This window comes from Sesamum indicum, linkage group LG1 (assembly GCF_000512975.1).
Source record: "Sesamum indicum cultivar Zhongzhi No. 13 linkage group LG1, S_indicum_v1.0, whole genome shotgun sequence".
Lineage (NCBI taxonomy): Eukaryota > Viridiplantae > Streptophyta > Magnoliopsida > Lamiales > Pedaliaceae > Sesamum > Sesamum indicum.
Window position 1 is genome coordinate 1,180,255 of NC_026145.1, and position 16,505 is coordinate 1,196,759.

At 37.0% G+C, this 16,505-nt stretch overlaps 4 protein-coding genes and 1 non-coding gene across 6 annotated transcripts in view; 2 read left to right on the top strand and 3 right to left on the bottom strand.

The window, feature by feature from the left end:
* On the bottom strand, positions 38–1,559 carry LOC105156042 (probable WRKY transcription factor 40). Its single transcript, XM_011072075.2, has 4 exons — positions 1,527–1,559; positions 1,005–1,262; positions 581–697; positions 38–489 (listed from the first exon to the last, which is right to left on the bottom strand). The coding sequence occupies exons 1-4, from the start codon at positions 1,557–1,559 to the stop codon at positions 88–90; spliced, it is 810 nt and encodes a 269-aa protein (XP_011070377.2). The 3' UTR covers positions 38–87.
* On the top strand, positions 5,485–8,239 carry LOC105165440 (probable RNA 3'-terminal phosphate cyclase-like protein). Its single transcript, XM_011084492.2, has 6 exons — positions 5,485–5,956; positions 6,047–6,196; positions 6,647–6,825; positions 6,961–7,136; positions 7,246–7,459; positions 7,801–8,239. The coding sequence occupies exons 1-6, from the start codon at positions 5,644–5,646 to the stop codon at positions 8,008–8,010; spliced, it is 1,242 nt and encodes a 413-aa protein (XP_011082794.1). The 5' UTR covers positions 5,485–5,643; the 3' UTR covers positions 8,011–8,239.
* On the top strand, positions 9,056–9,782 carry LOC105156052 (probable F-box protein At1g14315). Its single transcript, XM_011072087.1, has 2 exons — positions 9,056–9,162; positions 9,305–9,782. The coding sequence occupies exons 1-2, from the start codon at positions 9,056–9,058 to the stop codon at positions 9,780–9,782; spliced, it is 585 nt and encodes a 194-aa protein (XP_011070389.1).
* The window catches only part of LOC105165589 (plasma membrane ATPase 2-like), a 7,112-nt gene continuing 1,553 nt past the window's right edge, over positions 10,947–16,505 (bottom strand). The window contains exons 1-17 of one of the 2 annotated variants that reach the window (XM_020692498.1): positions 16,471–16,499; positions 16,154–16,333; positions 15,691–15,897; positions 15,484–15,603; positions 15,282–15,401; positions 14,983–15,105; positions 14,799–14,903; positions 14,561–14,705; positions 13,823–13,987; positions 13,341–13,579; positions 13,153–13,185; positions 12,925–13,006; positions 12,603–12,763; positions 12,085–12,270; positions 11,817–11,999; positions 11,560–11,735; positions 10,947–11,444 (exon numbers count right to left, since the gene is read on the bottom strand). In XM_020692498.1, the coding sequence (XP_020548157.1) occupies positions 11,348–11,444; positions 11,560–11,735; positions 11,817–11,999; positions 12,085–12,270; positions 12,603–12,763; positions 12,925–13,006; positions 13,153–13,185; positions 13,341–13,579; positions 13,823–13,987; positions 14,561–14,705; positions 14,799–14,903; positions 14,983–15,105; positions 15,282–15,401; positions 15,484–15,603; positions 15,691–15,849 (2,094 nt within the window). In that variant the 5' untranslated portion in view covers positions 15,850–15,897; positions 16,154–16,333; positions 16,471–16,499 and the 3' untranslated portion in view covers positions 10,947–11,347. Of the gene's footprint in view, positions 11,445–11,559; positions 11,736–11,816; positions 12,000–12,084; positions 12,271–12,602; positions 12,764–12,924; positions 13,007–13,152; positions 13,186–13,340; positions 13,580–13,822; positions 13,988–14,560; positions 14,706–14,798; positions 14,904–14,982; positions 15,106–15,281; positions 15,402–15,483; positions 15,604–15,690; positions 15,898–16,153; positions 16,334–16,470; positions 16,500–16,505 lie in introns of those variants that run through there. The other variant, XM_020692499.1, reaches the window with a different exon arrangement.
* Positions 11,012–11,084, bottom strand: TRNAA-AGC. Its single transcript has one exon. It is a non-coding gene; the product is annotated as a tRNA-Ala (tRNA).

The following is a 16,505-nucleotide window of genomic DNA, read 5'->3' on the forward strand; positions in this document are numbered from 1 at the left end:
TTTTATATACATGGTGTGTATGTGTATATATATTAAATATAGAATATGAAATACACAAATAAAGTTGAATGTTTTTTATGCATTAATCTACACAGAAAACCCCCTTGAATTCGACACAACATCCTTATTTTCCTCTGATATAACCTCATCTAGTATTCCGCCTGTTATGGCCGTAGCCAGTGCAGCCATGAAGGCCGGATTCCTTGTCAATGAAGAAGCCATTTTTTCTACCAAAAACTGCTGCATTTCACTGCTCTCAGTCGCTGCTATAGCCTTCTGAATTTTGCTGCAGATTAAGGGATCCAAGAAATCAAGACTCTCTGTAGAGCCTCTGCGTTCACCTGTAATCCTGGCAGCGGTTGTTGAAGTCCCGGTTGCTCCTCCTGGTGGTGATACGGCTGAAACATTTGCTTGAGACGGGTGGTGGTGGTGGTGGTGTCCTTCATATGTGGCTACTACTAGTGACGGATCGTTGAGACTTCTTTGCACCTAGAAGCATATATATACAATAATTTGCATTAAGGGTCGGACGTAAAAATGCATTAAGGGTAGTGTAGGTCTGAGGGAGAGGGAGACAGACCTTCTCTTGACAGGGCAAGCTGGGGGTGAAGGAGCACTTATAATAAGCTCTTGGAGACGGATTATCTCTCGTCACCTTTTGTCCATACTTTCTCCATCCGTATCCGTCCTTCACCACCTATAAAAGCATACAAATTAATTTAATTTATACAGTTCAAAACAGAAGCCGTAAATAAAAAATACTCTTATTCACAACAATAAGCTGTTAAATGCTTATTTTATACACTTACAAACATCCCATATGCATCACTGTTTATTTATTTATTTTTATAATAGTTTCTAATTTATTGTCTATCGACTTTTGCTTTAATATGACTTTGTTAACGTAATGAATCAATTTTTGAATTTTATATTAACTAGTGTATTTCATCATACATTGTCCCATGAAGAAAAGAAAAAATAAAGTTGATTAATACAAAACTTACTAGGCTAGTGTCGGATGGATCAATGCGTACATAAACTCTTGAAACATTTGATTTGATCATTTTTGGCAGAGTTCCAGCTGAGGTTTCATCACAACAACTGTAATAACGACACGAATGATTATAGTATCCAGGATCGACAGCCTTCCTCTTCCTTGTTTGCATCAAATCATTGTAATTTCTGGTCACGATTGTCAGCACATCACTCAACTTCTTGTTCTCCGACTTCATTCGATTCAACTCCTCCACCATCTCATCACCCTGCACCACATTGTTTTTACATTACAACTCCTACCATTACCAATTTGAAGCAGTTTCTAATCTTACAATTCACATAATGAATTAATAATTGCTGGTTTATGTGGCAATAATTACGATCTTGTCATGGAAATTTATGTTGAAATTGTACAAATCCACCACGATGATAATCCACAAATTGGTCGAGATTGGAGAGGTTTCGACCAAAATATGACTTAATAGTGGGGGGATGACAACTCACAGATGAGTCAACAGTGGGGGGAATACAGACGTTGTTATCAAGCTAAGGATTCCCTTCATCTTCCAACTACGAAAATTTCACAGGTACGTATAACACTAATTTTGGTGCAGGTACTTGTAACACCGATTTTGGTGCAAGCACATTGAACTATGATATAGAGTGTTATACTCCAAATGTGGTGTCTGTTATGCAAGGGCTCGATAATATTGAACTCAATTACACAGAACTCACTCACTCACATACTCCATCCACCTCCCATTTTATCCCAAATGATGTTGAGGCAGAAGAACCTGTCGAAAATTTTGCACAAGATGATGCCGAGCCAGAAGACCCTTTTGCGGATACTTTGGCTAATGATTCAGATGCTGCTTCTGAACCGGATGAAGTGGATTATCCAATTCCACCGGAGGATGGACTACAAGATGTTGACATAAATGTTGTAGCTGAAAATTTTGCAAAAGGTATGTCAACATCCTCTCAACCAGCTATACCACATCGAACTACTCAACAAACATTTTACCGCTCTATAGCATTTTTCGAACAAACATTCCCGGAGGTACCAGTGGATTCCATTGATGTACCGAACTTGAAATATGCAAAATTTTATGACAAAAACGAAGGCAGACTTGATGTGGGAATGCTTTTCAAAAATAAAGAAGCTTTAATAGAGGCAGTGAAAGATCGCTCGATACGATATGTACGACGCGAGTATTGGGTAGCTGAGAGTTCGAAGGCCAAGTGGAAAGTATTGTATAAGCATACAAAATTATTCGACTGACTCATATTTATTTTTTTCAGATACAGTAAAACCTCTATAAATTAATACTCTATAAATTAATAAACTCTGTAAAATAATAAAATCCTCCGGTCCCGACTTGGGCCTTTGTAAAAAATCATCAAATTCGATAAGATAATAAAATAATAATTTTTCAAAAAATTCCTTTATAAATATTAGGTCCCATTAAAACTTTAAATTAATAATTCATAAATATTACAATTATAAATATTATGATAATTTACTAAAATATGAAATCTGTAATGCTTTACGCATTTGATCATTCATGGATGATTTTGCGATGCCTTTTAGATGAGAAGATATGGTTGGGTGTTATGAATTATTTTATTATCATATTGAGATTTATGTAGTATATGTTTCATTCATAATGCATGAATATATTTAATTGGTTATAATAGTTATTTAAGTGCAACGAATTGATGTAAATATGTATATTTAAGTAATTCCAATGAATTGATACATGTGTCTATGAATATAATAGTTAATTGTTGCTTGAATATAATCAATGAAACATATATGAATTTATTTATTTTCAATACATATGTACTAAATTTGCTGAATTTAAAAAGTCTCTCTTTTAATTAATAAAATATTAATTTATTGATAAATTAATATCTCTCTAAATTAATAAAATTTCATGGTCCCAAGATTATTAATTTATAGAGGTTTTACTGTATGTGGTGTAGATGGGAGCTGCGAGGGATTTTAAAACAAAAATTTGGAAGGTGGACAATAACAAAATATGAAGGGGATCATACATGTATATTGAATCAAATGTCCCTCGAACATGGTAATTTAGATAGGGTTTATGTTGCTTCTTTACTTTTAGGACAGGTAAAATGCAACCCGTTGTGCAGAATAAAAGTGTCATCCAAACTGTGAAAGACCATACAGGGTATGGTACAGTTTGAAGATGGCACGTGAGATAGGTTACAACACATGGGAGAGCTCAGTTCAAAAGCTACCAAAATACTTGGGAGCTCTCCAAAAATATAATCCAGGAACGATTGTTGATCAACCGGTGCATATATGATAGGATACGTCTTCTGGGCGTTCAAGCCGTGTATTGACGCACACTTATCAGTGTAGATGGGATCCATCTATACACAAAGTACAAGCACAAGATGTTGGTTGCTGCGGCCATGGTCCATGGATGGAAATCAATAGGTACTCCCTCTCGATTTTGCAATTGTCGATGAAGAATCACATTTATCTTGGAAGTGGTTTCTTAGACAATTGAGGAGATACATTATATGGGGGCGACGGGGTATCTGTCTTCTTTCTGACCTCCATGCTGGTATCACCAGAGGTGTACGTGAATGTCCGAATTTCGTGCCACCTAACTGCATGCACCGGTATTGCTTGCGGCATGTGTGTTCCAATTTCAACAGTAAATACAAAAATGTTGTGTTGAAGGATCTTTGTTGGAAAGCTGGCTCTGAATATCAGATTAGAAAATTCAATCGCATTATGGAGGAGATAAAGAGCCAGAAACTAGAGGCATTTCAGTGGTTAGATAGGATCGACAAGGAAAAATGGACAGCATCTCATGATGGTGGATGGCTATGCGGAATTCTGACGACAAATATATCAGAATGCATAAATGGATTATTGAAAGGCGCTCGCCGCCTACCGTTGACGGCAATGGCTGAGATGATATTTCAGCAAAGTGTCCATTATTTCCGTGAGAGGTTAGCGAGAAATTTTATAATATTGGCCAACAATCAACTGTGGACGTCACATAAGATGTTCACACGTTGGCATCCAAAATTCTGTTGGGCATACCATCACCAAATACCATCAGTTCCAACAGTTCGCCTCGGTTGTTACAAGACGTCATAGTGGACATGGAGTTAACACCCATATTATCAAAATTACGAACCGAGAATATTCTTGCTGCAAGTAGACTCAATTTGGTATTCCTTGCAGTCATGCTCAAAAGGTATGCGCTGCATACATGATTAATGTTGCATCAATGGTGAAGGATTATTACGATATAATGGCTTATAAGAATACATATTCTGAGTCATTTGAACCTGTGCATTCCAAAGATTATTGGGATGTACCGGGATTTGAGTTGGTCCACGATCCTACTATTCGCATCTCTTCGTGCACGTCAACAAGCCCAACAAAGTAATTTTTCAACACAATCAGATGTGTCGATATCGGGTTGCCATGAATAATTGTATACTTCTTGTATTTTTTATAATTGTACAAAAATATACATTATTACATTGGTACACTTAATTGTAATTTTTTAAATTAATACAATGTTAATTTTATAATTTTTTAGATTTTAATATATTGTTAAAAATTAATTATATATAATTAGATTATACAAAATTATTTAAACAAAAAAAAGGAAAAAATATCAAGTCGGGGTTGTAAATCGCGACTTGCGCTTTTCTGCCTTAAAAAAATAGTTTTTAATGACGAATCGTGATTTTAAATCACGACTCGTCATATTATTATTAACATATTTAAAATAATTATATTAATATAATTTTTTTAATTAATATAAAATTAAATAACTCTTCTCTTACCCCATTCCGGGGGCAAAGAGAATTATGAAAATAAAGAAATTATTTGTTTAATAATATAGAAAAAATTATTTTTTATTGTCTATTTTTTCTTATTTTTTTAAATCAGTAATTATACATATGATCATAGTAATATTTTGATGAATTAAATAATATTTATTTTAATTAATATGATAATATAATGAAAAATATTAAATGAATTATAATAAGTCACATAAAATGAGATAAATATGTACATATCTGACGAACTCGTAATGATTGTGAATTTATTGATGAAACCTTGCATATTATTTAGATCCATTTTTTGAGTGTCTTGTGGAGATGAAAAGATAAAAATATAGATAAATATATATGTTGGAGACAGTGAGTATGTTTGAATTTAATTTTAGAAATAATTTAAAATAGGTATTATATATTTGATGTCGTCAAATCATGTCTTTTTTATTTATATATAAATAATATATATTTAATATTATATTTTTTTTTGATAAAAATTAATGTCAAAATTATGTCTCTTTTATATCATATTTATTATATGTATATTACATATTACATATTACATATTAAAAGCCTAAGATAAAAAATTCACATAAATAAAATATAAATATAAATAGATAAATATTAAGTATACATACCAAGGTTTAAAGCCCAAACGCTCTGCCCCTTCGTCTTCTTTCCTCTGCGTCGGCGCCAAGCTCCAAATCGCCGGAGCACCACCTTTCCTCGGGAATCAAGTACCCCACCAGCCCTAGAACCGGCAGAATTGTAGAAAACCTCTTGAGATAGTTTACCTTCCAGTCTTTTTCAATGAGCATTAAGAGTGAGAAAATCCTAGGAAGAAAGAGGAGGCGAGAGCTGAGTCCAAGAAGAAGCTCGAAGCTGCTGAAGACCCGGAATGGAATTAGTGGGTCAAGAATGGGGAAGTTTTCGTATATGAGGCTGAAAGGAAGCCAGAACTTGAGGCTACGGCTCCTCCTGTCCACTCTATCCTCTACACCCATCCTTATCGACGACATACGTGCAGACGCAACGTGGCCTGGCCTCCGCCCGCATGAGGTCTCACTCCTGCGCCTCCTCGAAAAAGTTTCCGATGACTGCGTTGTCGAAATTAATGAAACTGGTAAAGGATGAAGCAAAGGCCTATATGCTTAATCGACTTCGTTTTAGGTATTCATTGAATGTGTTTTTTTTTTTTTTGGGTTGTGCGCAGGCACAAAACTGAAGTACAAGCCGGGGATTGTGATGAGTGGTAGGCATTTAGTTCATGATTGCGGAACCAGCCGGTCCATTGGTTATTTCTTGGAGCCATTGGTTGTATTAGGTTTGTTTGGGAAGAAGCCCCTGAGTATCAGGCTCAAAGGTGTTTTCTTTTGTTCCCTATTTTTGTGTTTGTTAGTGGATGCATGTAATTTAGTTGTCATTGTTTTCATCATCATTTTCGGAATTAAAAAGTTGAGAACTTGAGCTAATGAGTAAGAAGTATTAATTTGTCAAGAAACTAATGGTGTTTGCCTTAGATGAAACTAAGTATGTCAGGGGATGAATTATTTGAAGTTTTCCAGTAAGACTTTAATAACATACTCTTGGATGGAGACCAATATTTGCAAGGTGAGAACTGACCAACTAAAGACATTGAAACAGAATGTAGTTTAGTTTGGTTAATTCAGTTTTGTAGTTCACCTGAGTTTTAAAAGTTGCTTAAAGCTGGAGGTGATGCTTTTGTGACAACTGAGTCACTCCTACTTATTGAACCCGTGATGTTCTTAATTCTATCTGAGTGATGCCTAATTAAGGATTGCCTGCCTATTAGGTATTACAAATGATTCAAAGGACCCATCTGTTGATACATTTCGATCTACTACCTTACCCATTTTGAAGCAGTTTGGAGTACCTTCAGAAGGACTGGACCTCAAAATAGAGAGCCGGGGCGTGCCTCCACATGGTGGTGGACAAGTTATGCTTTCAGTCCCAATCGTAGATAGTTTAAAAGTAATGATTCCATGCTTTATTTTTGTTGTTTATCTTCTCTTCCCCTTCTTCATTTTTGTCTCTCTCACACACATGGTAGAGGATAAATTGTCAATGTATCTTTTCTTTTCATTTTTTATTTTTTATGTTGGACAGGCAATTACCTGGATAGATGAAGGCATGGTGAAGAGGATTAGAGGAATCACCTTCTCAACTAGAGTGTCTGCTCAGTTTGAGAATACCATGATACATGCGGCTCGTGGTATTTTTAATCGATCTCTACCGGATGTTCACATATTTACCGACCATAAAGCTGGAGAGCAAGCTGGAAAGTATGCTTATTACCAACATCATTTGAAATGTCAATAAAGAAGATTTTGTGAGCTCTTTACTACAATGCTGATCGCAACTTATCCATTTTGAGTTTGGCTTCATCTGCAGGTCACCCGGCTATGGAATTTCACTTTACGCCGAGACCACATCAGGTTGTGTCATCTCTGCTGATACGGCGGTTTCTTATGCTCGAGGGGAGGATGAGGGTGAACTTGAGGACGAGAAGAAAGAATTGAGCCCTCCAGGAGATGTGGGTGAAGAAATTGCATCAGCCCTGCTGGATGAGATTGAACAAGGAGGCGTGGTGGATTCAACTCATCAGGTTTGTTTTACAAGACTTCCCCTCTGGCCGCAATAAGTTGGATAGCTCTGATGACTATTGGATTATCAATTTATTTAGCTTGATAACTCGTAAGACTTAAGCCTCCCTTATTTCTTTATGACTTTTAGAAGATACTTTTGGTGTGGGTATTTAAAATTAATGAGAATCAATCATAATCTGGAGTTCTGATATTCATGTTACCAGATTTGTCTAATACGACAAAATTGCGCAACTCCGGATGATATTTTCAATATTGCGTACAAGATCGTCCAACCCCAGATAATATTTGCAATATTACATATTCTTTAATGTTTCTCTGATATGGATTTTGTGTGTTGCAGGGTTTATTGTTCCTTCTCTGTGCATTGTGTCCTCAGGATGTTTCAAAAGTTTGTGTTGGGAAGCTTGCACCTTATGCAATAGAAGTCCTTAGACACATCAGAGATTTTCTTGGCGTTAAGTTTGTGATAAAGCCAGATCCATCAACAGAGACTGTCATTCTTAAATGTGTTGGATGTGGACTCAAGAATCTTTCTAGGAAGGTATCCTGACAAGTACTTGGTGATTTTTCACGCACAAGATTACATATTTTTGAAGCAAAAGCACACGGAGCCCTGCATCAAAAGGACGCCATGAACTACAGAATCTCTACATCACATGTCCAATTGGCTCCAAATTTTCATTTGTTCTGTACTACCATTGTAAATCAAACTCTTGTTACTCTAACTTAATATATTCTTTCAGAAAATGAAGGTTTTGTTGGTTGCTTGGTACCAATAATTTCTTACTCTGATTGCCTGTCTCCAAGAATCCCTTCTTTGCATGAAGATAGCAACGAAATCACTAGTTAGTCTTAGATGGTGCCAATGGGGACCAACTTTTGCTTGGTTACTGAATGTTGAATGTTGTCTTATACCAGCACAGTGAATTATCAAAAAAGAATAAAAAGCAAGATAATATAGACAAAATGAACATAGACATAAACTTGGGACGAAGAAAAAATCTGAATCAATAAAATTCTATAATGCGACTCTTCAATTTTTTGATTTACTGCTATTTCTTTCTTTCTTTCTTTCTTTTTTTCTTTTTTTGGTAATCGTGGGATTTAGGTTGGAATTTGGAGTTATTGTTTTATGTTCTCTCTCTAGAAATGGTTTTTCTTGGGTTTATGCGTTTTATTCTTTTTATTTGTTTCCTGAATCGTTTTGAAAAGAGAAAAATAATTTGATGTGGTTTTTAGTCCGCAGATGTAATTTACGTGGATTAAAAACGACATTTGATTTGTGTGTTTTTTTGCGCGTGCGCGTGTATGTTTGTAACGCATTAAGATGAAAAATCTGGTCTGATACACTAGTAATTTATGAGTTATATGCCTGGAGTTTTAAATCGTGATATGTATTAAGGGTTTCCAAGGAAAAAAAATGAACCAATATTGTTAGTGGTGAGTGCTATGTTGCTCCCTTGCGTTACCTTTACTTTGTATAAGAAACAACTTTGTCCTGTGGTTCGTTTCCATACTTTCTGTCATCCCAACAGAGTTTTTTTTCCTTTTTAATTAATTTTTAGTATAACGAAACTCATAACTTCTCGGGCTATATGGAAAGCCTCAAGAACGGTGATTTGCCGGAAGATGTGATACTGGAGATTCTATTGAGGTTGCCTGTGAAGACCCTGTTGCAGTTGAAATGTGTTTGCAAGCACTGGTACGCCCTCATCGGAAGCGCGAGTTTTGTAAATCAGCATTTTAGCCAGGAGAGCAATCAAGAACACCTACTTATTCGGCATTACAGACCTGATGAGGAACGATATGTATTTCGCCTTGTATGTTGATGAAATCTTTTCTAGGCACCAAGAGCCTGATCATCTACAGATGCCTGTTACAGTTGCAGCTCTTATGGGACCCTTAAATGGCGTATTCTTAGTATTTTCAATTCAATACTTTTGGAACGAAGAAATGGATGTCCCACCCTACCCTTCTCTTGTTTCAGTTTACAACTCGGGTAGTGATTCCTGGAGACATTTTGAGGATGTGGATTTGGTTAATTCAAGTCGCTGTGCATATAGATCTCTGTATAATACATACTTGAACGGAGTCTACTATTGGCTCACAGAGTTTAATGATACTGATGTTGCTATCCTTGCATTTGACATGAGCAGTGAGAAGTTTCAAGAAATACAGGTGCCAGATTGTATTAAATCTAAAGAAGGGGATCTTGCTTTGTATGACGGTTCGACAGCCTTGTTATCATGTGATTTAGATAAGATTGATAAATGTGTAGATGTATGGGTGATGAAAAAGGAAGTTTGCTGGACTAAAATATGAACAGTTGGCCCTTTCCAGGACATCAAATGGCGACTTGGTTTCTGGAAGAACAGTGAGGTATTATTAGAAACAGGAACTTCACTCTTGACTTTGTACAATGTCTACACCCAGAAGTTGAGGACTATTGATAAAGAGAGCCTTGTTTCATTAAAAGGAGAGGGGAATAAGTGGAAGCTGTGGGATACTTGATCTGATTTCGTTAAGGATTTCTTCAAATAATAATCATCAAGCAACAGGTAGAGATGATTATTTATGCATGAGTACGTGCCTTTTCTTCTGACTGCTAGTAGACAAGGTTATAGAGAGACTCTGTTTTTGTATATTTCCAGTAGTTGTGTTAAACCAATCAAACTGTGAAATCTCTAGTACATACTAATATCTGAAGGCTGCCTACTTGTTATTGTATTACTGTTTGATGCTTTATTGAAATGACACTTGTCCTTTTTAAATCTCCTCCTGATCTCAGAAGCATGTTGTGGTCATGGTTACTGTTGGTTGGTAAACCATTATCAGTAATTGAAATGTGACCGCGCTTGTATTGCTCCATGTCCATTTTATTCTTAATAAAAATGGAAAAGAATGTCTAGTTTTTCGGGGGCTTTCATATTCATTTGGCTGATGTTGCTGTTACATTTATTGATTCGTCGGCACGATTGCTTCAATATTAGGGCCCTTTGAACTCAGACTTGATTACGAGTAGATCTATTTACTTTCTTTATGAAGACAACATTTTAGAGTGGCCATTTATCTTTGGCAGTGGTTGTGGTCTGGATGAGGAAATCCTAATGGCGAGAACCAATCCACCATTCTCAAATGCATCTGATCTTTTATGTAGGAGAAACTTAACAATTGATATGTGACTGGATCCGGGAGTGTAAAGGTCATATTTGAATATTTGTAGTGCAGATCCCGCTCATTTAAAATTTGCTTCTTTATGAACAAGGAAAATCTTGCTCACTCACCATTACTCATGAAGCTATAACCCCACATTGGAGGCATAAACATAATAATAATGATTAATGCCAGCAAGTCATTTATTATCCTCCAGCCCCGTTTTCTGTGTGTATAAGAAGGCTGCATTCGCGTGGTAAATCACTCACGGAATCTGTGCTTTTCTAAGTTGTGTGATTAAATCTTGGAGGATGAGGACCAGATAACCAGAGACGGCCAAACCCATGCTCAAGATTTTTGGATAAGAAACTCCAAAATACAAAAATCACCCAAAGATGTGGAGATGCGGGGTATCGATCCCCGTACCTCTCGCATGCTAAGCGAGCGCTCTACCATCTGAGCTACATCCCCGTGCATGTCACGCATTCCCAAAATAACATATTCTATCTTATATTACCTATAAAACAAAAATATTTTGTGGTATACATGTAGGCATTGTCCGTAGGAGCTACGCAGCCCCCTTCCATTCCCTAACTTGTGCTTTTGTCGACCCCCAACCCCTTTAAAAGAAAAGACAAAAAACGGTGGAGGAGACGGACTGGTATCTCAGAGCTCGACGGAAAGGGAGCACAACCAATGAAGCCTAGATTATATCTTAAAAGCACTCAGAGCTCTTAGACCGTGTATGATTGCTGAATTGTGTCTATGTCAAGATTCTTCATCTTTATAACAGATTCAACATGGCCTTTCAATGTATGCAACTCTCTGAGCCTGCAGCAAGGATAAACAGCTTTAAGAACATGACAATTTGTATGGGCTGAAAATTGTATACGATGTTGTCTAGAAATGATGAAAGTTTGATAATCGAATTGGGATTTGTTTATACCTTGCCATCTCAGCTCGTCGTTTAGCCTCTTCAGCTATCTGATTAAGTTCATTGTAATTATTACGTTCACCAAACTGTGTCTGAGGTGGATGAAGCCCGTGGAGTGTCCTTTGCGCTTGTGCCCATTTAAGTTCCCGGTCTTCCTTACCAAAATCCTTTTTCCTTGTGAAGGCAATCTGCCAAGTGGACATCACAAGAAGGATTAAACGAAAGCTTCATAAATATGCATAGTGGAAATGAACTGGTAGTTTTTATACCCTCTGCTCAATAACAAGATCCCAAGCCCTTCCACTCAATGCGTATCTGATGAAGAATTTGATTAAATCAAGTGGGAAGTAGAATATGATATTGTAGAGCCAAATAACTCCAGCCCAACCCCAGCCTATCCCTTCTATTGCAGCAAAGCTCCAGTTTGCGTACACCGAAATCAGGGTAGCAATCTGCAATCAAACATAAGTGTTGACATAAGTATAGGATAGTTGGTAGCTTTCCAATAAGAACAAAAGCAGAGTATAGTTTGCTTACAAGCTGCGCAATGAGGAAAGCCCCCACAAGAAGAAGCCCTGGACGCTCAACAAAAGACCAACTTCTCGACCTTGTCACAAATATGAGAGCCTGGCTGATTATACTCACTTGCAAATATATTGCGGAGGCAAGCTTTCTGAAGTCAGGGTTAACAGTTTTCTCAAGAGACTCAACTCCAAATATCCTCTGCAAGATATCAGTGCAACAAAACACAGTCACTAGAGTTCTTGATCGTGTACCAAAGTAAAAGTTACAAGCATACTTGCCATAAATGTGGAAAATGCACATTCACAAGTTATGATACAGCATCAAACACAAACTTAATATCAAGGGTCCAAACTAATGCATACAGATAAAAATGTCTACCATATGCAGTTCCCATCGTGGAAACATGAAATATGAAGTATTAAAATATATAAGTTTGCATTACCATGAACAACCTTTCCAAAAATAACCACTTCCCTAAGCAGAGTAGGTATGGTCCTATGTATAGCTAATATTGAATAAGAAATACTTACAGGGAAGAAGTCGGTATCATACGCAGCCCAGAAGAAAATGACTGTCATCATTGCTAAGTAGCCACCAAGGACAATTCCTGTTGTGAAAATCTCAGAAAGCTTCCAGCTGTCTGGTAAAGGAGATGGTTTCACCCTATCCTTTGATATTGTCATGATGGTACCTGCAAAGCCATGAGCCAGTGTCTCAAATTTTCCACTAATCATCACAAGAGCCTATCACAAGGCCTGTGTTTTTCTTTAAGCACAAGATGGCAAAAGTCACTGAGACAAGAAAAAAGCACAAATATATATTTAGCTATCAGAACCAGGCACAACTACGTACCGTCATTTAGTATGGCAATAATCAGAACCATAAATGGCGGGAAGTCAAACTTCCATATGAGTGCAAGCAACATAAAACCAAGCTGTAAAAATGGAACATTAAATAATCAGCAAGAAAAGAAAATGGAGAAGTTGTTCAACACAGAATATACCATGATCATGTCCCAGTAATTAACTTGACAAAAGTTATGCATGACATTTAGAATGAACAACTCTCTTGCAGGCTTACCACAATACGTATTGTGATGGAAACAGCATATATCTGCACATGTAGAGGAAGTAGTTAGCATAGCAAGCAACTAAAAAAAGCAGGGGGACCATCATTCGTGGAGTTCAGTTATTCTGTTCGCGCACTGTCACCCCCATACAAGAAAAGTATAGCCATGCCATGAAGGAAGGTGGGCTGTGAAGACTTACCGTGTAATTTTTCATTCTTTGAAAGATTGCTCGGCTAGTTAGCACAGCACTGATGATAACGCTTAGACCGGGTTCAGTCAGGACAATGTCAGATGCACCTCGAGCAGCATCAGTTGCATCTGCAACAGCTATTCCAATATCAGCCTTCTTAAGAGCAGGGGCATCGTTCACCCCATCACCAGTCATCCCACATATATGTTTCCGAGCTTGCAAACGCTTGACAATTTCATACTTGTGCTCTGAAAATCATAAAGTAAATTGCTAAAATATCTTATAAATCAAGCATAATAATAATAAAGTAGTAAAAAAATAATAATAATAAACTGCTGATAAAGGTGATCTATGCAACTGATTGACAGACAAACATCACAACCACTTCCAAAGCCAGATATGCAGACTATGAATCTTTCCTCAGGTTAATGTCAATAATATATCCATATAAAGGATTGCAGTGGTAGCTACAGAAGAAATACTAATCGTACCAGGAAAAACACCAGCAAAGCCATCAGCCTTTTCAATTAACTCATCAATAGGCAAAGCAGCAATGGACTCATCTTTGTCATGTCCTAGCAAAGATGATGAAGGATACATGTTGGTTCCCATTCCCAAACGACGCCCTGTTTCCTTCGCTATTGCTAGCTGATCACCTGTCACGGGGTAAAACAGGTTGGTAATATGAGAAAACAGAAGTTGCACGTTTAGAGATATAGTAACTAGTAATACAAGTCCAGTATGTAAAACCTTAACAAGGAACTATGTTTCTGACGTTAAGAAATAGACATGATCTAGTTTGGAAACTCCTTAAGCATAAACTTAATACCATGAAGTTACAGTGCCAATTAAGCGAACTACTTTTTTCCCCTGGACTTCTCAAAAGAAAATTAGCTACGGCAAACAATACAATGTGCAAACTTTAATCAAGGTATCAACTTTGATCATTCAAGAGTAACCATCTCAATTAATTGCTATGGTCGAAAGGACTCAAAACTATTGTAAGCACTTATCAGTTAACTTTAAAAGACAAGAAGCATAGAAGTGAGGAAGCAAATCAAAACATAGCAGTTAGGAAAGATATAATACAAAGATGAGTTTGGCAGTTGTATTAGTACCCTGTACTTAACAGTGATTAAATTATTTTGTTCAGATTCATTTCAACTCTCATATGGAAAGTGGTTTAACAAAATAGATACAACAAAAATACTCAAATGAAACATGCTCACCAGTGATCATTTTAACGTTTACGCCTAGATTCAGTGCCCTTCTAATAGTCTCAGCACTGTCATGTCTAGGAGGATCAAAAAGGGGCATGAGTCCTATAAATTTCCATGGACCTCCAGTACTCTCCTTCCTTCCTTCAGGAACTTCCTGCGTCAAGAAAGTCATTTGTGAGAACAAGTTCCACCACCCACCTGGCTTTAGTATACAATTCTGCTGGGGATTAACTCAAAAATACATCACCTGGTATGCCACTGCAAGTGATCGCAATCCACGCTCTGCAAACTTATCGATGACAGAATGAACTCTACGCTCTATCTCAGATTTGTTGTATGCAAGATTTAATATCTGGAAACCAAATACAAAATTGATAAAGACAACTACTTGGCAACAGAAACAACAATCTGTTGGTAGGACTTTGATGTACCTGTTCAGGGGCACCTTTGCTGACTCGATGCATTTTACCTTCATTGTCGATGTATGTCAAAGCTGTCCGCTTATCGGTTGGATTGAATGGTAAGAAATGAACCTCCTGAATTCCAGCTCTTGCCTGTTGTTTGAATATATGCATAGTGAAAACACAATTTAAATATATAAGAGTGCAAACTGAACGCAATATAAGGTGCGCCTAATTATGGTACTTCATAACATCAACTCCTGAGAATAATCATGCAACTTTGTTTGGAACAGACCAAACCGCAAAAAGAGTTATTAAAAACATCACACCTCCTTGGGATCAGCCAGCATCCCAACTATTGCAGCATCAATGGCATCTTGGTTTTCCAATCGAGAGGCTTGGGCAGCCATTAATACAACAGTATCTGCATCAATGCCTTTCACAAAGACCTACAGTTAGGAATACAGAGAGTTAAAGCAGGATCAAAAGGTAAATTCAAATTTATATACCAACTATAGACTATTTTTCGACCTCAATAAGATTTTTGTCAACTGTTAGTTTGTTCAATGTCAAAGTTCCAGTTTTATCACTGCAAAGCACATCCATGCCAGCCATTTCTTCTATTGCTGTCATTCTTTTAGTGATGGCCCCCTGAAAGTTTAACAAGAGAAAACATAAATAGCAGAAAACTTCAAACTAAGATAGAAGCTTCAACCAAAATAATAAAGAAATTCTTACCTGCTGGGACAAACGATGAGAACCAATTGCCATTGTAACAGACAACACTGTTGGCATTGCAATTGGAATTCCTCCAATAAGAAGCACAAGTAAATTGTCAATCCCTGGACGATAATCACGGTGTTGAATAGGGTACATTACAATGATCTCAATGACCATTCCCACAGCAATAGAACATATGCAGAAATTCCCAATAGCAGTTAAGACCTTCAAGAAACAAACAAAAACTGTTTGTGAGAGACCAAAAGAGTATTTCCAAAATCAAATGCAGAAAAGGATAAAATTCAAGAAAGAAAGCCACAGTTAATCTGACATACTCCGATACTTACATGTACCTATAGTTCATTAGGCATACATTCAAAAACGTTTGAGCATATAAACAAAATGAATCAATTCCTAAAATCTCAAAGCAATATAATGCTTCTGATGATAGTGATTTGAGCATAGTCTCTCTGGTGCTCACCTTCTGAAAATGTCCCACTTGGTTGGTGGAGTCTACTAGGTGGGCAGCCTTGCCAAAGAAGGTGTGGACACCTGTTGCAATGACCACTGCCTCGATCTCCCCTTGTTTGACAGTAGAACCAGAGTATACACCATCTCCGGGGCCCTTTGTCACTGGAAGGGATTCCCCCGTCAGAGCAGACTGCAAGTGGAAATAGGAAGTTAATTCAGGCTGAACAGAGCAAGTAAAAGGACTGAAACAATAAAAAGAAAAACAAAAGAAAACAACATGCAGAAAGCAAACAGTCCAAATCAAGAAAATGTAAGTCAAATGATGACCTGGTCTATCTTTAATGGATCACCCTCAAGGAGAC

Bases quoted from the DNA above. Each gene is read 5' to 3' on its own strand.
- LOC105156042 (XM_011072075.2), bottom strand. From the start codon at position 1,559: ATGAAGGGAATCCTTAGCTTGATAACAACGTCT. The intron at 1,263-1,526 runs GTATTCCCCCCA...AATGTGGTGCAG, and splicing joins TTAGCTTGATAACAACGTCT to GGTGATGAGATGGTGGAGGA. The intron at 490-580 runs GTCTGTCTCCCT...ATATGCTTCTAG, and splicing joins GCTTGCCCTGTCAAGAGAAG to GTGCAAAGAAGTCTCAACGA.
- LOC105165440 (XM_011084492.2), top strand. From the start codon at position 5,644: ATGAGCATTAAGAGTGAGAAAATCCTAGGAAGAAAGAGGAGGCGAGAG. The intron at 5,957-6,046 runs GTAAAGGATGAA...GGTTGTGCGCAG, and splicing joins TGTCGAAATTAATGAAACTG to GCACAAAACTGAAGTACAAG. The intron at 6,826-6,960 runs GTAATGATTCCA...TATGTTGGACAG, and splicing joins CAATCGTAGATAGTTTAAAA to GCAATTACCTGGATAGATGA.
- LOC105156052 (XM_011072087.1), top strand. From the start codon at position 9,056: ATGGAAAGCCTCAAGAACGGTGATTTGCCGGAAGATGTGATACTGGAG. The intron at 9,163-9,304 runs GTACGCCCTCAT...AATCTTTTCTAG, and splicing joins AAATGTGTTTGCAAGCACTG to GCACCAAGAGCCTGATCATC.